The sequence below is a fragment of the Leopardus geoffroyi genome, chromosome A1 (genome assembly GCF_018350155.1).
Source record: "Leopardus geoffroyi isolate Oge1 chromosome A1, O.geoffroyi_Oge1_pat1.0, whole genome shotgun sequence".
NCBI lineage: Eukaryota > Metazoa > Chordata > Mammalia > Carnivora > Felidae > Leopardus > Leopardus geoffroyi.
Genome location: NC_059326.1, coordinates 114,664,255 through 114,689,889, shown reverse-complemented (window position 1 = coordinate 114,689,889; position 25,635 = coordinate 114,664,255). Strand labels below are relative to the sequence as shown.

Below are 25,635 nucleotides of genomic sequence, written 5' to 3'. Positions count from 1 at the left end.
ACTCCTAGGTAAGCACAAGTGTCTAATTAGAGTAACTTTTAAGGCCAAATGCAGTGTGGATTATAGGTGTCTCCCCCCCACCCCCATACACACAGACCAGTTGGAACCTTTTATCAGAGGGCTCTTTTTCTTCAAAGCTTGGAGTTTGAGGGTGTGCTCAGTGTGGCCCCTTGTGCCGGATGTTCTCTTGTGAGAAAACTTAAAATAAGTTTGGGAGCAGAGCTGAATGGTCTTACATCCTATTTGAAGAGTCCGAAGGAAAAATTTGCCTCTTTTCCCTAGACCCACTGCTGAAACTAAGAATTAGAACAGCAGAAATTTCTTCAGAGTCTGGCGTGTTCTCTATGGATCTCAGAATAGAACCTTTTTGTAGGATACATTCTATAGGTGTCTATTAATTCTTCAGCAGCCTGTTATCTTTTTTTTTTTTTTAACATTTATTTTTGAGGCAAGAGAGTGCACGAACAAGGGAGTGACAGAAAGAGAGGACGACACAGAATCCAAAGCAGGCTTTAGGTTCTAAGCTAGCCACACAGAGCCTGATGTAGGGCTCAAACCCACAAAGCACGAAATCATGACCTGAGCCAAAGCAGCTGCTCAACCCACTGAGTCACCCAGGTGCCCCTCAGCAATCTGTTACCTTAATGAGGGGGAGAGGGATTAGAGAGAGGGCTTTGAGGCCCTTCTTTCCAGCAGGTTGGAAATTGGGTTTCTTGTGGGCACTTTACCCCAAGAGCATGAAGTTTCCTTTGATAACAGGTCTATCTAATGCCACTGGACACACTTTAAACCTTTGCCTGCTTTGTATTAAGAATGGAGACTTCCCAGGGTGCCTGGGTAGCTCAGTTGGTTAAGCATCCAGCTTCAGCTCAGGTCACGATCTTGCGGTCTGAGTTCAAGCCCTGGGTTGGGCTCTGTGCTGACAGCTCAGAGCCTGGAGTTTGCTTTGGATTCTCTCCCTCTCTCTCTGCCCCTCCTCAGCTTGCGCTCGCTTGCTCACTTGCTCTCTCTCAAAAGTAAATAAACATTAAAAATTTAAAAAAAAAAAAAAAAAGGAAACTTCCTTGTTTCTTATTTTTGTCACTTTCTGAACAGATACCTTTTCTTTCTCTGAGTATCAGTGAATGAAAATTAAGAGAAATAATTTTTTGCTTTCTTCTCACCCCCCCCAAAACATAATTGAGTTTTTACAAGCCATAATTTCATTATTCTCTTACAGATACAAAGATGAAAACAGATTTGATTCTTACATGTTATACATTGATCGTGTTTCCTGTGCTTTAATCCAGCTCTTTCAGTCTGCTTAATTTGTATGTAATTAACAGCAGTTTTCAAACATGAAGTTTACATCCAGTGTATGCTTTGTCTTTTGTCCCCATCCTTCCTATCCAGTTCAGAGGACTTGCTGTCTTCAGATGCCTCAAAACTGCCTCTTGTCATGCAGATTAACTTGGGGATATTGTGCCTGTGCTCTTCTGTTTTCACATTTTCATTTGATGCTCTAAGGTCTCCTTGAGAAGAATGTTCTTAGTCAAAACAAAAGATTTTTTTCCCTGCCACATTTGTGGCCCTCTAAAGCAGATATTTCTCCAAACTCACATCCAGAGTTCTAGATATATAAAAATTGAAGCCTACAAATGCATTTTTACTACTAACCAGTTAGTTTACAAACTTAAATATCTGTAGGTTGGACACCGGACATTTTGAAAGAAATGTGTAATGCAGTGAGAACATTGTCTGACACACAACCCTGAATTGATTATATGAACCATTTCCAGACCATGTTAGTAAGTACAGAATAACACAGTACATGTTGAAGAGAGGTGTGCTGTAAGATGATGATTAGGGTCTAGAATGAGGTGTTGGACATTATCAGATACCAAAAAAGGTTGTATAACTACTCAGGCAGATTTCCTAGGCAAGGAAGGTACTGTCATAGAATGTTACCTTGGGCAATAGTATTTGGCTGATACAGTATCTTTGATACAGTGATGGAGTGAAGCTGTAACTGCTCTATGGCTTTGAAATTGTAATTGAAATTCATTTTTGATTGAAAGCCAGTTAGTCTAAAATTAGATCCAAGAGCTTTGTGTTGGTTGATGGTTGGTGAGCTGTCAGGGTATTGAAATAGCACAGAGCATTTGTGCATGTGTGCCTTGTTCGTAAAGTTGGCATGACAAAGCTTAAGACAGTCCCAACAGTTTGCCTTTCAACCTAAATAAACTTTCATTTGCAAGTAATGAAAAGTGCTGATCCCCAAACATTAATTCCTTAATACCTCTGGGTGTTTTTAGATTTTACTAAAAAATATTCTTCCTTTCTTGGCTCCTATTTTCTGGCATCTTCTGGGCTTAATGACTCCATTTAAGCAAAGAGAATTCTCAGGAAAGACAGGGTTAGAGGTTCGTGGCTGAGATGTGTTTTAATAAAACTAGTTTTCTAAAGATGAGGTGAATAGCCTACATTTTGACTCCTCACAGCAATTCTGTGAGGAAACTATTGCCATTTCACGGATGAAAAAATTGAAATAAAGAGTGATTAAGTAGCTTGCCTAACATCACGCCCCACCCTGGTGAGGGGCAGTGCTGGATTTTCTGTTCCTACTTTCCTGATTTCAAAGCCTGTGATCCTATTATACCACACTGCCTTCCTCTTTGATTGGTATTTCTTTGCTAAGTAGAAACATCTCCCATTCCCTTCTGAAAGGAGGACTCTTGTCCAAGGAGATTTGCATTTTACTAGAGGGAGCAGGTGTGCTGAGACCCAGGAGCAAAGATAAAAGTAAAACAGACATGCTATTTGCAAATCTACCCAAGGAAGAACTTGAGTACCAAACATATTTACTCTTAATGAGCATCGCTGGTGAGGGAAGTAACTTGGGTTTAAATCCTTCCGCAGAATTTCATTTTGTGTATTAGAGCAGTAACAAGAAGGCAGTGGCTTTTGTTTTATGTGAAAAGTACTTATAGTGGTGGTAAAGAAACATCAGGTGAACTATCTCATTTCTAGGATTCCTTGTAGAACACTGGTGCCTAATGCTGGTTGTGACTGATACCTGTAGGCTTTGCCTTGATGTGAGAGTACTAGAGAAATTTTCCAGCTTCTGCTGCTCCCTGGTGGAATATTCCACTAGGTTAACTTTGTGAAGTTGTTAAAATTTTTCTTTTTAAGACGAAATGAATGCCTGTAATTGTATAAAAAGGCATCAGATACATACATTTTTGTTTTCGGTAACTAAGTAATTGTAGTGCTTTTGAGGGTAAAATACTAAAATGAACCTTTGTAAGCTTTCTGCTGGAAATTTTTGGGACATGTGAGTTATTCTTTCTCTGTAGAAGCTGCTTTAATGTCTCAGTATATTCAGATCTTGGACTTTGTCCCGTCTGGTAATGGCTTCTGACCCTAGGGTCAATTGCATAAACCAATTTCTGGTAATTCTGTTTAGTCTTTTGAACAGTAATAGAATCCTCCCTCCTAGTTTGGTATTCTCTGAGCTCTTTATAAAAGGCAGGCCCATCCACCTCCAATCTGCCTCATAGATGATGAGGGGCCAGGGCATCAAGTTCAGGATGAACAAAATTAAGCAAAAGAAGACACTTTGGAAGTATTGGTTTTGTTATGTTTAAAGACTAATGGAGTGATTTGGGTTTTTTAACGAAGCGAAAGCTGGGACACTTAGTCATTTCTAGGCAAATATTGGTTCCTCTCCAAAGACTAGCAAAGTTTTAAATGGTAGTTTAGAATAAATCTCTGGTGTTTGCCTAGAGGAGACCAAATATAGAAGATCCTCTTTCTGATGTTAAGAATTAACCGTTTGTTTATTCATCAGATTCATGTGCTAAAATGATTTGTGCCCTTAACAAGCTTCTATAGACCTAGTGTAAGCAACATGTTATCTTACTATTTGATACTTGATGGAAGAGAAAGTGGGGTTAGATCTTTGAAGTGACTGACAACTAGACAGAAGTAGTGGCTAACTCTGGGTTATATCAAAATAATGTGAACCATGCCACAGCTGTAGGATAAAGCTACTTAACGTTTTGTATAATAAAATTATTTAAAGTGTTAGAGGGGAAAGAATTTCTGCTTTTCTTTATACAAAATTGCTTCTGCTCTAGCTATGTTAATTTGAACTGCATTTTTGGTTTGGTTCTTTTGTTCTGTTGGAAGATTTGATAAATCCTGTAATCTCAGAATGGTAGTTGCCTACCACAAAGTCAGCTTTTATCTCTGGACTTACTCAGATTCAAATAAAACTTACCACCATCTGAAATACCCACCCCCCCCCCCCCCCCCCCCCGCCTCAACTGTGCTATCATGTTAATTCTGATTATACTACTAAAGAGCAGAGGGGTAGAGTACATGGAGCTACAGTTCCATCTGGTTACCTTTGAATGAGCACTTACTATCTGCTATCCGTGCTAGGTACTTCACCTGTATTACAGAACCCTCATGACCTTGGGAAGAAAGTAGAAACTGAGGTCCAATCTGTGCTCCTGGGGCACCTGGCTGTCTCATTTGGAAGAGCATGTTGATTCTTGATCTTAGGATCATGGGTTCAAGCCCCACATTGGATGTAAAGAGTACTTAAAAATAAAAAATCTTCAAAAAAAATCTGTGCTCCTAACCAACCTCCTACTCTGTTCCCATATTAAACCCATATCAGAAAGACTGCTGTAGTCTCAAAGTTTAAACTTGGTTTTGTATGTTTGGTAAAAGAAAAATAGAAACCCCATGGTGAATAAGAAATACAGACAAAGGCAGTAGAAATTGGAGAGGAACTCAATGATTTTTCAGCTGGTGATCCATATAATGTGGCTAGCTTGGCAATTATCAGAAATGATTTAACTGAGATTTAAGTTGAGTTTTTTGAGCTTGAAAAGGGGATAGTGGGAAGTCTTGGGCATCCATATCCTAGGCACGACTCCATCAAATATTGAGATGAAAGCTCCTTGGTGAGCACATACTCTAAATCGTAATTACAAAGTATTATAGGCAGTCTCTGAAGTGTTCTGGTTCCTAGCCTGAAAGTAGTTCCATTACGTAAGAGTGAGGAGTAGGGTAGCAGGACATTTGTGTTCTATCTGGGAAAAGTTGGACAATTCATTGTGGTTGTATTGCTGCCAGGAAGGGTAAATGACAGCATCTTACCTCCTGCAGGTGGGTTCTGTGAGTTGATCTTCTTTAGGTGTGGATGAGGTCATGGAATTTGAGTTCAGCTGGCCAAGAGGTCTTGCAGACGCAGAAAGCTAGCCAAACCAGTGATTCTCAGCCCTAATTACACATCAGAAGTGATGCTGATTCTGTTGGAATCAGTCATTTTGAAAATTGAGACTCCCTCTTAATCACAGTCACCACCACCGTCACTGTCCCTATTGGGGGAGTGATGGAATCAAGGTGGAGGAAGGGGAAATTTTTGTTGCTGAGCATTTGTTTTGCTCCTTTAGAAAATTTTCCAGAGATTCAGGGTTCTCATGCAAATAGGTCACTGAACTATGAGGTTTTTTCTTTTTCCAGTTACCTTTCTAAAATGTTCTTGAGCATTATTGATGAATCTTAATAAGCTCTTTACAAGTGAAAGAGTGCCTAGATTTTCTCTGCGTGTCATTGATCAGAAGGTACCTTGAATCCAAAGACTGGAATTCTGAGACCTAAACTTACACACATCCCATAGTTCAGGCTTGTTCTGATTACCTTGCATTTTCTTCCTGAAATACATTTTAGTTCTGGTACTTCAGGTAACCTTATAAGTGTCTCTGTGTTAATAGTGCTCAGGATTCACAAAACCTTGGATGGATAACTGGTGGCACTGTCATAACCTCTCATCTTAGGGAGAGAAACTTTTCCTTCAACCATCTATTTGAGACTGAAGGAAGGAAAAGCTGTCAGCTCTTTATTTAAATTCTCTTCCTTCCTGAGTTTTGTCTAGTTTTATTTACTGTGTGCATTTAGTCTATTTACAACTACTACTTCCTTCTGTCTCCCAAATATTTTACTTCTCAGAAGTTAGTCTCTGAAAGCATTGATGAACTCTTCTTTGATAAGGGAAAATGCCCCTAAAATGATGAGAACAAGAAGGAATCTAAGAGCAGAAGCCCCTGGGAGCCCTATGTGGCACATTGTTGTGTAAGAAGGAATCTAAGAGCAGAAGCCCCTGGAAGCCCTATGTGGCACATTGTTGTGTATTGTCTGTCTTGCTTTGCCCACTTTTTACAACCTGCATGTGAATCATTGCTGTACCTTATAATTCACTAACTCTTAAATGAGAGCTTTTTGGTTTTTGAAAAAGGATATAGTGGCAAAGCAGACCAGTACATGAAAACTCTTAAATTTAAAAAGGTAGTAGTTTGTATATGTAGCCAGCAACTCCTTCATGAGAGTTTTACTTCTTGTTCTTCCCTGTGGGTTGTTCGGGTTACTTTGAAATATTCAGCTTCCTTGGGGAGCCTGGATGGCTCAGTCATTTGAGTGTACAACTCATGATTTTGGCTTAGGTCATGATTTCACAGTTCTCAAGTTTGATTTGAACCCGGGGTCCAGCTCCACGCTGATTGTGCAGAGCCTACTTGGGATTCTCTCTCCCTCTCTTTCTGCCCCTCCCCTGTTCTGTGTTTCTGAAAGAAAAAAAGGAAAGGAAAATTCAACTTCCTTGATTTTATTTTTGTGTTTACACAAACTGGTCTAGCGACCTTGAGTGGCTTGCCTTGGGGGTAAATGAGCGGTTATTTTGTTTGGAAACTTTCCTGGTAAAACTTAAATATGCTTCTGTTAAACCCAACATAAGAAAAAATTCAGATATTATCAAGTAGCCTTTAAATTTTAAAATAGAGGCCATCCATTTAATAAAGATGAATTCAAAATTTTAAGGTGCTCCCCCTCACCTAGGAGAGAGAGAGAGGCGTAAAGGGGAAACTAGTGAAAGGTCATTTTTTGAGCATTAATCAAAATTCAAAGGGAGTAGGAGGCCAAAACTAACTTTCAAGTAGTGTTTCAGATTTAGCAACTTGGTAGAATTTTTTTTTTTTTTTTTTTTTTTTGCAAGCTACATTTCTGAATTACTTAAGTGGAAACCTATGGCAAGATAATGTTCTCAGGTGTCTTCATTACTTTGTCCTGTAGAATGTTACATGGTTGTAAGTGTAAGGTTGGTTGTCCAACTCTGGTGCTATAACAGCGAAGTTGCTTAATGAATGCTTATCTTCTTAACCTATCTGCAGTGGAAAGTAAATAGCTGCTTATCTTAAGGTCATTGCTTTGTCCTCTGCATGATTATCTTGCTTTAAGGATTTCCTTCAGGCATTTTGGGTTCACTCAGTGAATTTGTCCCAACATCCTCTTTAGCCTTAAATTTTCCATCCTTTGGGGTCTGGTGCCTGTTGACTTCCTGAGCTGAGCCTTCACCCCGGCTATCCTTGGAGCCCCTTCTCTTTCCATTCCCTACTGATTGCCTCTTTGCTAGTTCCATCTCCTAGGAAACTACTCTGTAAATCAGAGCACGTCAGCTTTTAAAAACTGAGCCCTTTTGAGAAATAACTCCTTTGATCCCTAAAGATTCCAAGAGCCCGTGGGATAGAGAAATACTCTCTTTTGAGAATTGTTAATCTGAGAATAAGCACAAGCTAGTAAAGTCCATATTAAAACTTCTCATATATATCTTCTTTTTTCCCCATTTTGTACATTCTCCTATTGTGTATAAATTGACAGCCCCTGTTTAGAGACAGGTAAATGGCAACTACAGTAGAGACCATGTTTGAAGTTAAATTTACGTGTCTAATGTTTCCAGTCCCTATGAAAGCAAAGTCTTCTCCCCCTTAGCCTATAGTGTTTGACATAACTCTGTAAAGACTTATCTGAAAGGTTCTTAGGAAATTTCCTTTTTAGAAACCTAGAAAGATAAATTACTGGAAGAAAAGCAGTTTGTTACAGTTGGTTGCTTAAAAATAGGATCCAACGAAGTCACTGACGGTAAAGAGCATTTTTCTTTTTTTGTAATTGAAGATAACCATTTGTTTCATTTGGGAATTCTTTTTCCATCTAGTTCAGAAACTGGAACATGGCCACAGGTAGAATTTTATGTAGAATTTTTTATTTCTGGGCACCTTCTCCTGGTTTAGAAAAATTCCTTTTATGTAGTTGTATTGTGAACATTAAAATGAAAAACATTTTAGAGAGTGATACACCTGACTTAATGTGTGTTTGTGTGTGCATGAGCAAAGGATTGTCCTGAAGCGGTTCTGTTTTATGATCATTTTGATTGTGTTTGTGATGCCAAGTAAAGCTGCTCCTCATAAATTTGCTTGCTTCTCTGGTTTGGCTAGAATACTTGTTCCCCTACCCAAGGGGTGGCAGCAGAGCACACGCCATACTTTACCAGGTACTGTCATTTGTCATTGATCAACTTGTAGTTCATTGAGGAAAGTATCGCAAAGGTTATGAACTGACCTTTGGGATTTTAAATAGAAACCCCAACAGAAACAGTGCCAGTTTCAAAGATAGAAAATAAGCTGATAATCTGAATGTAACTATTCTGATAGTTGGAAGGGCTAGATAGGCAGCTTGTCTGCTTATAGAGAAAACTTGTATTGCAAGGGAACTGAGGGATTTACCACTTAGAAGACTTTAAAAGGGCAAGGTCTTATGTAAATGAGGTTCCTTTCCAACATTAATACTGGGAAAAAACAAATCTGCGGGATTAATTTTACTATATGAAGATATTTTTCCAGACATTTTAAAATTTCAGATACCTGTGGATAAAGGTTTTCTCTACATTTTATTGTAGACTGCCCCAAGAACTGCTAATTTAAAGAGAATGTGTGCTTTAAATTTTTGTGTTATCGTAAATGAACCTTTAGCTTTTGTATTGTGGCAGAGTACACACAACATGAAATTTAACCATGTTGGCCAATTTATTTATGCAGTTAAGTAGTGTTAAAAATACGTTCACAATGTTATGCAACCAGTCTTCAGAACTCTCTTTATCTTAGAAAACTGAAACCATGCTAAACAACAAACACCCTATTTCCCCTTCCCCCCAGTCACAGCAACCCACTGTTTTTGTCTCTGTTAATTTGACTACTCTTAGATACCTCATGTAAGTGGAATCATACAGTATGTGTCCTTTTGTATATGGCTTATTTCTCTTAGCATAAATTGTTCAAGGCTCATACAGATTGTAGCATGTGTCAGAATTTCCTTTAAGGCTGAATAATATTTCACTGTATATATGTACCACTTTTTTGTGTTACTATTGATCCATCAAATGGATAGATGGACGTAGGAATTCTAGCCATCTTTTGGCTGTTGTGAACATTGCTGCTGTAAGCATTAGTGCCTAAGTATCTGGTTCCCAGTTTCACTCTTTGGAGTATATACCCAGAAGTGGCAATGCTAGATGATGTGGTAATTCTGTGTTTATGTGAACGACTGCCATGCTGCTATTCATAATGGCTGTGTGATTTAACATCACCCCGCAAGACATAGGGTTCCAATATCTCCATGTCTTTGCCAACACTTGTTATTTTGTTTCTTTGTTTTTTGTTTTGTTTTTTAAATTTTTTTTTCAACGTTTTATTTATTTTTGGGACAGAGACAGAGCATGAACGGGGGAGGGGCAGAGAGAGAGGGAGACACAGAATCTGAAACAGGCTTCAGGCTCTGAGCCATCAGCCCAGAGCCTGACGCGGGGCTCGAACTCACGGACCGCGAGATCGTGACCTGGCTGAAGTCGGACGCTCAACCAACTGCACCACCCAGGCGCCCCCTTGTTATTTTGTTTTTTGATGGTAACTATTTTAATGGGTGTGAAGTGTTTTTGTGTGTTGATTTGCATTACCCTGATGATTAGTGATGAGTTCATTTGTTTTGATAATGTAGTTTTGTGTTTGCTTCAAGTAGAAGTAGAAATATTGAAATGAGATCTTGTTAATAAATGTCTGGAGAATGTAGCTAAAAAAGGTTTTGGCATCAATACTGAGGTTATACAGAAGTTGGTGGCTGCTCAAAAAGGACCTACCACGTGGCAAGGCTTTGATAGTAGTGTCCTTCATAGTTCAGAGTTTGGTCCTGGTTTTGAATTTTAGAAGCTGGAATTTGTTTGAGCACCCTGAATTGGCCAATTTCTCATATATGGGGTGTGTGTGTCTTAGATTGAAAAAGGATTAATATGGGGGCGCCTGGGTGGTTCAGTTGGGTGGTTAAGCGGCTCTTGATCTTGATTTAGGTCATGTTCTCACAGTTGGTGGGATTGAGCCCCACGTTGGGCTGTGTGCTGACAGCAAGGAGCCTGCTTCAGATTCCCTCTCCCTCCCTCTCTCTCTCCCTCCCTCTCTCTCTCTCTCTCTCTCTCTCTCTCTCTCTCTCCCCTCCCGCCCCCCCTCCACACACTGTGTCAAAATGAATTTTTTTCAAAACGTGATTAATATGTAAAATACGTTTAGAGAAACACAGAGAGTAGATGTATGATTTCCTAATTGGGATATTTGTTTGAATTCCAAGATTCTGCTATTCCTATTAGGAACTAGTTTAGTTTAGAACTAAACTAGTTCCTAAGGGTGCTAAACTAGTGATTTTAAATTTTCATGGTGAGCCTGGAATTTAAAGAAAAGGAGAGACACTATGATATTCAGTTATTTCATCTAGACTTTGTAAAGACTTGTTGTATCATCCTGTGGTGGCTTCTCCCACTGAAGAACCACCAGATTCCAAGCTTCTACCATGGACTCACTGTCAGATTCCAGCCTGTTATCACCCCCTTATGAAAGCTTCTCTCTTTGCCCTTGAAGAATGAGGTGTTTCCCAAGCATCCTTTAAAGTGCCTTACTACTTTTTCTTTTGGCTAGCTAAAATTGATTCAAATAATTGAGTACCTATCACATTCTGATCACTTTTCCTAATTCTGAGCATACTTTGATTACACTGGAATAGTCCCTATCTTCCTAATCACTGAGAGTGATATATTTCTATTTTAAGGGGATTTCATTAGCTCCCTTTATTAATGATAAGCATGAATTTAAACTCTTGACTTATGTGGTACTTGAACCTCTGATGTTACTCTTTCTTTCACAGCAATGGCACAAGCATGATATCATTGATCATTCCTCCCAAAGACCAGATTTCACGAGTGGCAAAAATGTTAGCAGATGAGTTTGGAACTGCATCTAACATTAAGTCACGAGTAAACCGCCTTTCAGTCCTGGGAGCCATTACATCTGTACAACAAAGACTCAAACTTTATAACAAAGGTAATCTAGAATTTGATCATTTTCCTCCTCTATTGTGTTTTGGTTATATTTTCCACTTTGATCCTGCCATGATGCTTTTGGTCACTATTGTATCTTTTTCAGATAGCCATCAGCAATTTACCTTTGGCCTTGGAACTTACCCCTCTCTCCCCTTTTTTTTTCTTTAAAGCTAAGTAGTAGTTACTTAAAAGTGTAAATCCTCCTTTTTTAAACATCTCAAGTATTTTTAAAATTAGGGAGAGAATTCTGCCGGAGAGATTTGCAGATATTTCTGCTTTATTTAAATTATGACTTAAAGGAACCAAGGACACGGGGCACCTGGCTGGCTCAGTCATTAGAGCATGTGACTCTTGATTTCAGGGTTGTAGGCTCAAGCCCTCCATTGATTGTAGAGATTACTTAATAAATCTTTAAAAATAATAAAGGAGTAGGGACAGTACTAGGAACATTTTCTATTAATTGAGGAAAATTAACTATAGATTTAAGTAGAGAAATTGTGTGTTTTTTGCAGTACCTCCAAATGGCCTGGTTGTTTACTGTGGTACCATTGTAACAGAAGAAGGAAAGGAAAAGAAAGTCAACATTGACTTTGAACCTTTCAAACCAATTAATACGTCGTTGTATTTGTGTGACAACAAATTCCATACAGAGGTAAGAAGTTCAAACAGTATTTTCATCATCCCAGAAAGAAACCCTATATCCATTAGCAGTCATTACCATCCTCCCCCCCACCCTCCATCCGTACCCCCCGCCTCCCCAAGATCTCTCAGCTCTAGGCTACCATTGATTTTGTCTGTCTCTCTAGATTTCACTTATGCTGGGCATTTCATACAATGGGTAGATTTTTGTGACTTGTTTCTTTCACTTAGCATCAGTACTTCATCCTTTTTTATTACCAGATCATATTTGCTATATTTGTTTTATCTGTTCATCAGGAATATTAGGAATAATAGTGCTCTGAACATACATGTACCATATGTGTGACCATACGTTTTCATGGGAGGGCAGTATATATACTTAAGAATGAAATTGCTGGGTTAAATGGTAACTGCTTAACCTTTTGAGGAATTGCTAGACTGTTTACTAAATCATTGTACCACAAGGCTGGCTATTTTCAAAAAAATATATATATATATACATTAATTGTGACACACTGAATGACCATCATGTTTGAAGAAAGTGCTAAACTGGGTTTGGAGAACTGGTTAGAGGTGAAGAAATAATTGCCTATCTCTCCATCTCTCCCTGTATACCCATGATACTTGCCTATATTTCTTGCATCCTTAGTTTTCAGTTCACAAATTATAAAACCTTTAGGACTGTAACAGCTTTTATTTCCCCATGAAACTTTTGAGTGACAGAGCTGCCATAAGATAAAATTTAAGGGTGGAAAGGAAACCTCATTAGAGTGACCTAAATCAGTCAACAGTAGAACAATCAGGAATTCACAGCTGGCTCCTAGTTCAGTCTTTTGCTTTTCATCAACCTAGGGAAAAACCTCTACAGTGGAATTAGAACTGACATTTGTCGACACAGTTTACAATGGATGATTTCTGCTAACTTGACAGGAAGTCCAATTCCAGTTGGATCTTGGTTCGTTGCATAGATGGTTGAGACTGTTCTCTGGGCTATCTTGCCAGCCTCTTTTTGGCGAAAGCTTCATTGGGAAGGCTCTTAGCTACCATGTCCCACTTACCTGTATCTAGTTTCATGAAAGCAGATTTCAAGTCTTAATTTAAGTAGTACTTGTTACTTGTGTTATCTGGCTTTTATTAAGCTAGCTTCATTGGTATTTCTAAACCTTAACCCTTCCAGGTACTGTTTAATCTTGCTAGCTTTGTTTATTTTGGCTTCAGCTGATATGTTGATAACTAGATGTGAATGTGACATGCTGTACAACACAATTTATGTCGCTTCATCAGGACAATTACACATTCTTAAGAGGGATAAGTATTCCCTGATGAGCAGAATTATTGAAAACCTAAACTAATCAAGCCACCTAACAGATTGTGACATAATGGCACAACATTCATGTCTTAATGCTAATTTTCAGATATGCTATGATTAAAGATTGATTACTAATGATTAATCTGCTTTCTGGTCAATTCTTAAAGGAAATATTTTCTTCCTTAGTTAAAATGGAAAGGGTATTTCTTAACTCCAAAGAAGCCTGGCACCTAGGAACTAGTCATCTATCAGGTGTGCAGATTCCATCATGAAAACTCTTGACCCATCTGTATGGGTTCCAGGACTATTTAAATATTTGTTCTTTGTGGGGACAGAACTATGGGGATATAATTATAAGTTAACCTAGAAGGAGAATTTTCCCCCAGAAAAACTCCCAAATCATTAGCTATAATACCTTTAAAATAAAATTGAGTTTTAGGGGTGCCTAAAATTGAGGTTTAGGTGGCTCAATCCGTTAAGTGGCCAACTTCAGCTCAGGTCATGATCTCACCGATTTCTGAGTTTGAGCCCCATGTCGGGCTCTGGGCTGCCAGCTCGGAGCTCGGAGCCTGGAGCCTGCTTCAGATTCTGTGTGTGTGTCTGTCTGTCTGTCTCTGTGTGTGTCTCTCTCTCTCCCCGCCTCCTCTCCCTCCCCCTCCCCCCCCCACTCACGTCTCTCTCAAAAATAAACATTAAAAAAAATTTTTTTTAATAAAATTGAGTTTTAGATCCTGATACCATTAAGAGTGTTCAAGACATATATGTTAAATGAAACATTTCAAATCTAGATCTTTTTGTAGACTTTCTGGGTTTTCTCCTCATGGACTCCTTCTCTAGAGTTGATTTACAAGATACCCTTATTTGCTATAATGAATACTGCCTGCTAATGATGGGATAATACAGAAAGTGACCTGATGGAGGTTAGCTTTTTGTACTGTTGTTGTTTTAGAGTTTGGACTTTTCATTTCAACATTATGTTCCATGGATTGCCATCAGTCTAAATCAAATCAAGGATAGAATTAATCTGAACCCTATACCTCTCTTGGTTTTCTATTCATGTGTCCAGGTCAGGTTTGTTGAAAGGCTTTCTATCATTATTGTTGGTGTTTTTCCCTGCATCTGTTTCAAAATTGACCGTATGGGTTACATATTTATAGCTATAGTCTAAATTATTCCATAAAATGACTTTAAGTACTCCTACCATTGTGGATGGGGTAAAAGGGCTTGTATGTACATCCTTTTGGATTTTGTCTTGACCCTAACAAAGCTTTGGGATTGATTTATTGTGTGATAACTTATGTTTGCTTTTCAGGCTCTTACAGCACTACTTTCGGATGACAGCAAGTTTGGCTTCATTGTAATAGATGGTAGTGGTGCACTTTTTGGCACACTCCAAGGAAACACAAGAGAAGTCCTACACAAATTCACTGTGGATCTCCCAAAGAAACATGGTAACACAGGAGGAGAACATGAGCCCATTTTGTGTCTAGCAAAAAGGAAACAAATAGTACAGTTGACCCCTGAACAACACATATGGGTCCCAACCTCTGTGCACAGTTGAAAACCCACATAAAACTTTTTTTTTTTTTTTTTTAAGTTTATTTATTTACTTGTTTTGAGAGGAGAGACAGAATCCCAAGCAGTCTCCATACCCAGTGCAGAGCCTGTTGGCAGGGCTTACTCTCATGAACTGTGAGATTGTGACCTGAGCTAAAATCAGGAGTGAGTCAGATGCTTAACTGACTGAGCCACCCAGGCGCGCACTTTCGCCCCCGACCCCCGCCAAACACACACATATAATTTTTGACTTCTCAAAAACTTACCTACTGATAACCTATTGTTGGAAGTCTTTACCATTAACATAAACAATTGACTAACACGTGTTTTGTATTTAATTATATTTTGTACTGTATTCTTTAAGTTAGGGAAAAAATGTTAATGAGAAAATCATCAGAGAGAAAATACATTTACAGAAATATACTGTGTTTCTCTTAAGGGTCAACTGTAGGGGCACCTGGCTGGCTCAGTTGGTAGAGCGTGCAACTCTTGATCGTGGGGTTGTGATTTCAGTCAAGCTGCACACTGGGGGTAGAGATTACTTTAACAAATAAAATATTTTTTTTTTTTTTTTAATTTTTTTTTTTTTTCAACGTTTATTTATTTTTGGGACAGAGAGAGACAGAGCATGAACGGGGGAGGGGCAGAGAGAGAGGGAGACACAGAATCAGAAACAGGCTCCAGGCTCTGAGCCACCAGCCCAGAGCCTGACGCGGGGCTCGAACTCACGGACCGCGAGATCGTGACCTGAGCTGAAGTCGGACGCTTAACCGACTGCGCCACCCAGGCGCCCCACAAATAAAATATTTTTTAAAGGGGTGGTCAACTACATAAAGGGAATAACTCCAGATGAGAGGCATCATGAAATGACACATGACTCATTGGTGCTTATGATTCTTCTTTTGATAAGATAATTGGTATTTATTCTGAAAATGTGTATCAGTTTGTGCCAAACATTCATTTAAAATAAATAGTAATTTTTCTCTGTCTTTTTGTTAGATAATGGTATGATTCGTTTTTAATTAGCAAGTTATTTTGTACTTCTTACTAATTACCCATTTTTTCCCACTTTTTGTGTCAAAGGTAGAGGAGGTCAGTCAGCCTTGCGTTTTGCTCGTTTAAGAATGGAAAAGCGACATAACTATGTTCGGAAAGTAGCTGAGACTGCTGTACAGCTCTTTATTTCTGGGGACAAAGTGAATGTGGCTGGTCTTGTTTTAGCTGGATCAGCTGACTTTAAAACTGAACTAAGTCAATCTGATATGTTTGATCAGGTAAGTGAGAAGTAGATGCTCTGTTAAGTTGCTAGGTGAGAGTAGTGGGTCCTCTGAGCACTGGGACATGCACATCTTTTTGGTTTTCAAGTGATAGATTTCATGTTTAAAAACAAGTTGACAATTTCATGTTTAAAAACAAGTTGACAGGTTTTTATTAAGAAACACTCCTCCACGCTTTTCTGGGTCTTTTTTCTCTTTGAAAACCAACCATTTTTAGATAGAATCATTATGGTCTGGTGGCAGCTTCTGGTTTAGTGAATTGCTATAATTAGCCTCAAAATGGAATGTGATTTCAGAGAAAGTAGGGGTTTTTCTGGTCTTCTGATTTATTTCTGGAGGTAAATAAAGCAGTGAAACTCCCAGTAATATGATAGAGCTGATTAGCCTAAAGCATTTAATCCAAAAAAATCTTTTGGTCTATGACATGGACTCAGGCATAACACATTTCAAAGGTGCTCTTGAGAGGGAGTAGCATTATATGGTAGAAGTCTCAACCAAAGAAGTGGTGTTGTACTCAACCACTTTATATGGCAGGAACCAATATCCTGTTTCCTTAACAAGGAACTTAGTCTTGTTGGTGATTAACGAGTTGTCAAATCTAATCAAATGTGTGATATGACTGGCTGGGGAAGTTACACTTTACAGTGTTGCTCACTGAGACCTGCTCATGAACATACTGGGCTCTTTCCCTGTATTCTCCCTCTTTAGACTTTAGTTAGAAGTGGTTAAAGACCCATTAAGAAGAAGTGTGTCTTGGTCAAGGTGTTTTGAAGTACTAATGATTTTTTTTTTTTTTTTTTTTTTTAATGTGTGTATGTCAGAGGTTGCAGTCAAAAGTTTTAAAATTAGTTGATATATCCTATGGTGGTGAAAATGGGTTCAACCAAGCTATTGAGCTATCTACTGAAGTCCTCTCCAACGTGAAATTCATTCAAGAGAAGAAATTAATAGGTATCAGTGAAATGCAACTTACTTATTATGTGAAATGTATTTGTATGTATATTTGTGTGTGATTATATATATGTAACAAAATGCCAAAAGGGTAAGAGGAAGATTGAACGTTCGTATTAAAATCTTCCTCAGTGGAGTCATTAATCTTCCTTTATTCTTGAGTTCTAGTAAGTGTGCTTGTATTTCCACTCTTTTTACCCTTTGGCAATAGGAACCAAACTTCAGTTTTCACATATTATCTTTTATAATGCAGTGGTGAATAGAGACCAAATTAAAGATTAATCTGGCCATTGGGGCACCTGGGTGGCTGAGTCGGTTAAGCATTGGCTTGGGTCTTATTCTTACGTTTCCTGAGTTCCCCGCTTGGTTTTGTGCTGACAGCGTGGAGCCTGCTTGGGATTCTCTCTCCTCTCCTCTCTGCCCCTCCCCTGCTTGTGCTCTCTCTCAAAAATAAACAACCCTTAAAAAAAAAAAAAATCTGGCCATTATTTAGCTTTGTTTCTGATTTATGGAGCACACATTTTTCCAAGTGGTTGTGTATTTGGCCCCGCTATTAACTCGAGTCAATTTCTAGAGCCTCAACTAGAGTGGTAGGACTTTTCACAACTTTTGCCTCTTATTTTTAAGTTGTTATTGTCTCTCTCTTGGGTTTTTTTAAGTTTATTTTTTTATTATTTATTTTGAGAGAGTGCATGTGTTGCGCAAGCCGGGGAGGGGCAGAGAGAGAGAGAATATCAAAGCAGGCTCCACACTGTCAGAATGGAGCCTGATGCAGGGCTTGGTCCCACAGACCGTGAGATTATGACCTGAGCCAAAACCTAGAGTAGGATGTGCAACTAACTGACTGAGCCACCCAGCCTCCCCTATCTCTTGGATTTTGAGCCAGAAAGTCCATTTCTACAAAGGAAACTTTTAATATATGTGCTTCCTCACCTATCCCTCATCACAGGACGATACTTCGATGAAATCAGTCAGGACACGGGCAAGTACTGTTTTGGAGTTGAAGATACACTAAAGGCTTTAGAAATGGGAGCTGTAGAGATTCTAATAGTCTATGAAAATCTGGATATAATGAGATATGTTCTTCATTGCCAAGGCACAGAAGGTATGAGAATTAGAAAGTTAAATAAGATTATGTTTTGTTGATGACCTCTGTGTTCTGGAAACCTGGGGTGGAAATTTGGGAGAGGTGGCTTCTGTCTGCGTAAACTGTTTTGCTTGAACTGATAAATGTCTGCTTAAGACTGTTAAATTTCCTGAGGACAAGAACTGTATCTTGAGTATGTTTGGTGTTAAGTTATGGTAGGAGCAGTATACCTGGTAGACATTAAGTGCATGCTGACTAATATTGCTTATAAAAAGAAGGTTGATAGAATGAATTCAGAAGCCCTTTCATCTAACCTGACTTATCTCATGGGACTTAAATCTGCTAGTGTATAAGAACTAGGTTAACATACTTTTTCCCCCAATACTACAGAGGAGAAAATTCTCTATCTAACTCCAGAACAAGAGAAGGATAAATCTCATTTCACAGACAAAGAGGTATGTAATTGTTTTCCTAGTTTGGTAATAAATGCAAGGAAAGGAAATCTATGTTAGGGCATTGGCAAAGTAGAGTATCAGCTTTGAGATACCAGACTTCATACTCTTGGCAGTGGGGGGCAATGGGAGGTGGTCACGTCTTATATGCTACATGCCTGTCTGATTCCAAGGAAGGAGACCGTGCCATGAAGTAGTTAAATATTCTCATTCTTGAAATAGTAAAGAGGAAGATTTGATTGACTAGTGCCTCTTCTGCATTGTGAATCCTGTGCTGCTTTCTTCACTCACTTTATAAGCTTTTGTACTGAAACAGCTTCTGCAGCTTTGGTCTATATGCATCACCACAAAAGTGTCACCTGGCCAACACAGATCACTTAAAGTTCCTCAAATTCTGAGTTGAAGGACTTTGTTTTTCACAAGGTTGCTCTAAAAAGTAAATCTGGCTTGTCTCTTCTGGGCTGTTAAATGAGTGCAGCCTGGAGACACTTTACAACAGCCTGACTTTATTCAACGTTTATTTATTTTTGGGACAGAGAGAGACAGAGCATGAACGGGGGAGGGGCAGAGAGAGAGGGAGACACAGAATCGGAAACAGGCTCCAGGCCCTGAGCCATCAGCCCAGAGCCCGACGCGGGGCTCGAACTCACGGACCGCGAGATCGTGACCTGGCTGAAGTCAGACGCTTAACCGACTGCGCCACCCAGGCGCCCCTACAACAGCCTGACTTTAGAGACAACAACAGGAACCAGAAGTTGAAAAACTGCTAAGTGTGTGTTGACATTTTATCATTGAGCCAGAGCCTGAGGAGGAATGTTATTTGAAATAGAACTTCTGTGCTATTAGAATTATGTCATTAGAAACCAGAATTCACATAGAGCATGGCACACCCACTTAATAAGGAGAGAGAATGAGAATGATCGTGGGTCCGGGAGCTAGGGTGGCTAAGTCTTGATTACATCCTAATCCCATTTTTTCTGTATCTTCATGGTCACCCTTGCAGACAGGACAAGAACATGAGCTGATCGAAAGCATGCCCCTGCTGGAATGGTTTGCTAACAACTATAAAAAATTTGGAGCAACGTTGGAAATCGTCACAGATAAGTCACAAGAAGGATCCCAGTTTGTGAAAGGATTTGGTGGAATTGGAGGTAAGTAGCAAATAAGAAAACTAAACTTACGGCCAGGGTCTCAGGCCAAAGCTTTCCTGGCTATCCCAAAATCAAGCTATGAGATGAAGTGTGCTCATCCAACGAGGCAGAGGCAGGAGGTTGAGGCAGCACATGGTTGCAGGTTCCTTGGTTGGAACTGTATTTTTTATCATCATCTCTTTGTTTTCTGTAATTCTACAAGGGAATTGGACTTTCCTTATTGAAGTGAACCCTCCCCATCCCAGGAACACTGGTGATTTACTCTTTGATTTGCTTTCCCAGGTATCTTGCGGTACCGAGTAGATTTCCAGGGAATGGAATACCAAGGAGGAGATGATGAATTTTTTGACCTTGATGACTACTAGGTAGTCGACATGGGTCCGGCAAAACGTGCCTCACCCTCCAGCATCCAACCCAAGGAGCATACCCGTGGTGGAATCCAAACAGATCCCTGCCTTACAATTGGAACATTTCCAGAACTTAATCCATGAGCATTGGATATTGAAAAGAAAACCGAAACAAAACCAGACCCAACCCTACACTTTGGTTTGTCATGGTGTCAGCGCAGCAGCCTACAACTAAGTTCCTAAAATGCCACTTTGGACTAATTTAAAAAAGAATCCCAGTTTTTACTTTTACTCGATGGTGAAATTGGTTGCTCTTGTATTTTATGAAAAAAAAAAAAAAAAATGATTTTTTTAACCTTCATACATAGAATCAAAAATACTTTAACTGCTGTAAACCTTCAAAAGTTAATAGAAATGAGATCATACTGGTTTGTTTCTTATTTTGATTGGAGAAAAATTGCTGCATTTCGCAGTGACCCATTTACATGGCATTCTCAGCTTAGACTGCATAAGAAGAAATACATGCGGTGAAATGTTGGAACCATTTTTTCTTGGTCTCTGTTTAATGTTGAAAGGGTGAGCTAATAGGAGGCAATTTCAACTTCACTCCCTCACATTACTCCTCCCCCTCCAGACTGTCAGTTTCAAGGATGCAAATTGCATTGCAAAGTCAAACTGACACAGGAAGCATTTGGGCCAATGCACTGTTCCCTTTCATCTGTTTTGCAGGCCCATTTGTGCCCGGGGTTTGGGAGCCCTTGGCATCAGTTGCATTGATAAGGGTTCCCATAATCTTAGCCTACTAGAAACCAGTTTGGGATGGATATGATGGGGCTTCTGTGCTATTGCTGGGATTGGGAGAAATAAAACATGCAATTTAAGTGGAAGCAAAGAAATTTAAAGAATATTTTATTTTGCTTGGGTCTGTCCTTGGTAAAAGGGAGATGGTTGTGTTTTCCTTGTGTTGGATGGCATGATTATGTGAATGTTTTGATTTTTTTTTAAGTGAACTGCAAGGTTTTTCACAGGAACGACTGACAAGACATGTATGACTGTGCATGTAATTATAAACCCCTGACCTCCTGGTGGGGTTGGAGCATCTGTTTCAAATATGGGACTTACAAGCACCTCTCATATGAGAAATTATGGGAGGGGGGTGGGAAGGGCAGGGGTGGGAAGGGATGGGACACAGCTTCTGGCACCAAGGACTTAACTATTGTTGGATCCAAAAGTGGGCCTGAAAACCTGAAGCTCACGCTTCATAGCTGGGTTCTAAGTTGGATTTGACCCCAGCTGACATGCAAGGTCATGGCGTGCCCGAGGTGGTGACAGTGAATAAAGTGTATAGGATGTGCCCAGTGGTAGCAATGGAAAAAGGTATACCAAATGGACTTTGAAGGACCAAAGGTTTTTAAAAGTCAATTGGTATCGTTCCCACACTGATAGAGTAGTGGGGTACATTTGGTTTTCAAATTGGGTACTTTTAACACTTTAGTGCCTGACTGCTGTTCTTCACTGACTTGACTCAGTCACTCGTAGCTTTATTGGTCTGAACCAGCTCCTTGTTCCCAGGTTGCAGACCTGCCTATCGTTCCAATAATCCTGTTTCACTTGAATGAAGGGAGTATGTCTTAATTGTAAAGCTTCTGGTTCTCACACTGTATACTCTGAGGTCCAAATGACTGTCTTTTAATGTATAACCTGATGTCTCAACCCCCCAGTGAGAAGAGTCCATTCTTTGGTATTCACCAACGTGGAAGGCTTCACCGGAACAGGCTTTTGCTTTGGGCTCTGCTGTTTGTTTGCAGAACACCCAAGAGCGAGCAAACATGCTCTCTTCACAGCAGTACCTTAGGGTTTTGCCATTGTAAATGGGTCTAATGTGATATGACAAGACCAGAGAAATTGGATGTAAATTTACATTTTTGAATATGCTTGTTGTTTCACATGATACATTTAGGGTATGCAGCTCCTTTTGTAGTTTTTATTTTTACTATTTAAGTTTGGAAATGATGCCAAATTTTTGTATTTCTTTAATCAATGTGTTCTCTTTGGTGATATATATTGCATTATATATTGATGTGTGTATCAATATATACTGATATGTATTACACTTACACATACAAACACGTAAATAAGAGGGGTGAAAACCGTAGCCTTTGCATTCTCTATAGCCTCTACAGAGAGATCCTAAGCAGCGAAATCTTGGTGTTGTGATGTACAGAAATGGAGAAGAGTATTAAACCATATTTAAGAATACATTTTGTGTGCTTGAGATTCTTTAGGACTGTTCCTTGTCAGGGTCTGCACCATGGAGACAGTATAAGCTCTCCAAGGCATGTGTTTAGTAATGGCTAGTAACTTTTCAGCCTTAAATTTTAGTTGTATTTGTTACATTTGCCTATGGAAGGGTATATGCAAAGGAGGCCTGAGGACATGGTCCCAAAATTACCATGAGAGGAAGAAAGTTCAAGTTGCTGGGGTGAAACTAATTTGTAGCTTCCCCTATTCTACATGCCCACCGAAGGGAAATCTTGCTCTTTTTAAAAAGCTGTTTCAAGTATGTTATGCCATGCAACTCAACATTTCATGGAGGTATATGTTGTGCCCATTTTACAAGTGATGAAACAAGCCAAAAGACATTAGACAACAGCCCTATAGTGGTGAAGCCAAATCTTACCCCAGGCCTAATCCCACATTTGATTCTCTTTCTACATCTCATCACCTTTGGATGGTCCAGATGGAAGAGCAGAAACTAAGCCTCCTTGATCTTGCATACCTGGTACTGTGTAGGAGAGTAATAAATAACTTCATCCAAGAGCAAGCCTTCCAGGTTGTGTCAAGAGAAGATAATTTTGTTTCTCCCAAAGATTTAGATTCTTAAGAGCTCCTAGTTGGTGGTTTAGAAAGCCTACTTAAAAAGTCAAGGTGTGATCCGTGATTTGCTTTCTCCAGATTTAAGAAACCGTATTTAACAAAAGTGACCAGTAATGGTACTTTTTAGCATACTTTTGCCCATTTTCCAGCAGATTTAGAGGATAGCTTTGATGAAACCCAGTCACCCTCTGGGAAGGGCAGACATGCCTGTGCATGGTGGAGATCTATAATTTTTCCTCCTAATGCATCCCTAGGTGCTGCTAAAGTCAAAAGTTGGAAGGCAGCACACTGGTGCTGGGTGTGTGGGCTGTTGTGTTTGCCTGTCTGGGCCTGCAGCGCTTGCCATCTTTTGTTCTCTGGCTCTGGTTCTCATGCGACGCTCCCAGACAAGCACACTGGATTCAGGGCTGAGTGCCAAAGTGGAATTTAAGCCACATGCCAGCTTCTCCCTTGTTGCCAATTTGAGGGCCTGTTGGGACTCCCACCTGCCAAGTCCCACCCTAGTGGGACTGTGCCTCCAGGGACATAGGAAATGACCAGCCAAGGAGTATAGAAGCACTGGATGCCAGAGTTGCTGAGGACATGGCTGGACAACAGGAACTAGAGGTACATGTGAAAATATTTCATTTCCAGGATTCTTGGGTAACTAAATCCTGTCTGTGAATGTGGTTTCAGGTATAGTTTGAAATTCGTTTTGGGAGGCTTATCCTGGGTTTCAGTTAAGAGCCCAGGTCAGAGTCAAATTTTTAGGACAAACGTTTCATTCTGGCTTTGCATTAGTTGGCCTTGTGATTTTCAGGTAAGTCCCTTCTTATCCTCAGTTTCCCCATCAGGGTAAGGAAATCTGTGAATGAAAAGAGACTTTGCAGCCTTAAAGCCATAAGGACAGCATCATGGCGAGCAAGCAAATCTCACTTCTGACCTGTGGTAGAAATCCTGCCAGTGATATTTTGGCAAATTATTTAATGTCTCTGAACAGCAATTTCCCTACCTGTAATAATGCCTACTCCACAAGGATTGTTAAGGATTGAAGGCATGTGACATGCTTTTGCAAAGATTCAGACGGGAGCTGCTCTCATACTCAGTGCCACCACTACCAACCTTGGTCCTCTGGAAGTAACTAGGGTGAGTTTACACTGGCAACCACCAGATGGTGCTAGAGTTAAGGATACTGGCTATGGGATAAATTTGTTGCATCTGGTGGGGAGATTTTTGATGAGCATTAAATCTTGACAAGCTGAGGCAGCTTGATTGCCCTTAAAATATCGAGAAATAGGGCAAACTACTAAAGGATGTAGGGATGAGTGAACACCAAGGAGAATTCAAGAGTCTCCATCTGGGCTTTGAGCTACCAATCTGTAAAATAACTACAATCCCCAACATTGGTTAAATAGTTAACGCTAATGCTATGTCACATCATCATGTTATTTAGAAAAGCAATGAGGTGGATATTTTATATCTGCACATTCAAGTTCATAAGCTACTAAGTGGAAAAATTGGGGACTCAAGTCTAATTGGTTACAAAGCCAATGTAACTGCAGGTCATTCATGACTCAAGAAGGGAATACAAAGGGACAGGACCATTGCTAGTACTGCTAAGATTTGTGGATTCACCTCACCAACCCTTGTGCTTTCAGAGACCATCAACAGCTCAAATTCATTTCAAAGGCACCCATCTAGCAATCCTGTCCTTCCCCCAACAGCATTTTCACTGGTCAGCCCAGCACAACTACAGTTGAGGATGGATAAAAAGAGCTCCCTTGGACTCTGTACAAGATCCCTATAATTGATCCAGCACCTTCATAGAAGAATGTACACACATAATGGAATTTCTCAGAGACTAGGGCATCTGTCCCTGCTCTTAATAGGTCATCTGTAGAACAACAGGATTGGAATATGGACTATAGATAAAAGTATTGTATCAATCTTAAATCTCCTGGATTTGATAACTCTACTGTGGTTATGTAAGAGAATACCCTTTTTCTTAGGAAATATATATATTGAAGCATCAAGGGATTTTATATAAGACGAATTCATTAAGGAAGATTTTGAAATTTCAGAAATGTAAAAGAAAAACGGATCATTTATCTTTAACAGTTTAGAGTCATCATGAACATCCATTATAGAATAGTGCGATAATGAGTGCTTAGGTTCAAACTGGTTCACAAGGTATTTAAAACAACTTTGGTTTGAATCTTCATTCAAGTTTGGTTTTCACTGAGAATGTGGGTTTGACTCAGAGGTCGTAATTTAGAAGTTCTGCTACAGGGTTTACAGCTCAGGAGAAATCCTTACACAGTCAGCCAGTGGGGCTGGGGGACTGGCTGGGAGTTGGGCCCAGACTGGAAAGCAGAGCAGAGGCAGGGCCAAGAGAGGAGCTACTGTCACACACCACAGAGATAAAATCACTTTGGAGTGGGGGCACCCGGTAGAGCATGTGACCCTTGATCCCAAGGTTGTGAGTTTGAGGCCCTCATTGGGTGTAATCTCTACAGAATAAAAATAAATAAAATATTAAAAAAAAAAAAAAAAAACACTTTGGGGTTGGTCTGGTGCTGCTGGATGGATGAGATGAGACCATGTAAAGAATAGGGCTTCTTGGGGATCGCTTGACCCCTAGCTTAGCAAACAACTCAGGCATGATGGGAAGGAGGCAGAGCTGTACCTGGGAGCCTAGAGCCCTTTCTCAGGACAAGAGTATCATTAGACACTCTAGTCCTTTGTCTACAGTCACACACAGCTCTTCTAT

At 39.7% G+C, this 25,635-nt stretch overlaps 1 protein-coding gene across 3 annotated transcripts in view; it reads left to right on the top strand.

Annotated features, from left to right (window-relative positions):
• ETF1 (eukaryotic translation termination factor 1) overlaps positions 1–22,268 on the top strand; it is a 28,270-nt gene extending 6,002 nt beyond the window's left edge. For all 3 annotated transcript variants that reach the window (XM_045445280.1, XM_045445286.1, XM_045445297.1), the window contains 9 exons: positions 11,065–11,240; positions 11,752–11,891; positions 14,500–14,638; positions 15,828–16,018; positions 16,843–16,972; positions 17,922–18,077; positions 18,450–18,514; positions 19,515–19,662; positions 19,945–22,268. In XM_045445280.1, the coding sequence (XP_045301236.1) occupies positions 11,065–11,240; positions 11,752–11,891; positions 14,500–14,638; positions 15,828–16,018; positions 16,843–16,972; positions 17,922–18,077; positions 18,450–18,514; positions 19,515–19,662; positions 19,945–20,027 (1,228 nt within the window). In that variant the 3' untranslated portion in view covers positions 20,028–22,268. The remainder of the gene's footprint in view (positions 1–11,064; positions 11,241–11,751; positions 11,892–14,499; positions 14,639–15,827; positions 16,019–16,842; positions 16,973–17,921; positions 18,078–18,449; positions 18,515–19,514; positions 19,663–19,944) is intronic.
• Positions 22,269–25,635: the final 3,367 nt, after the last annotated feature.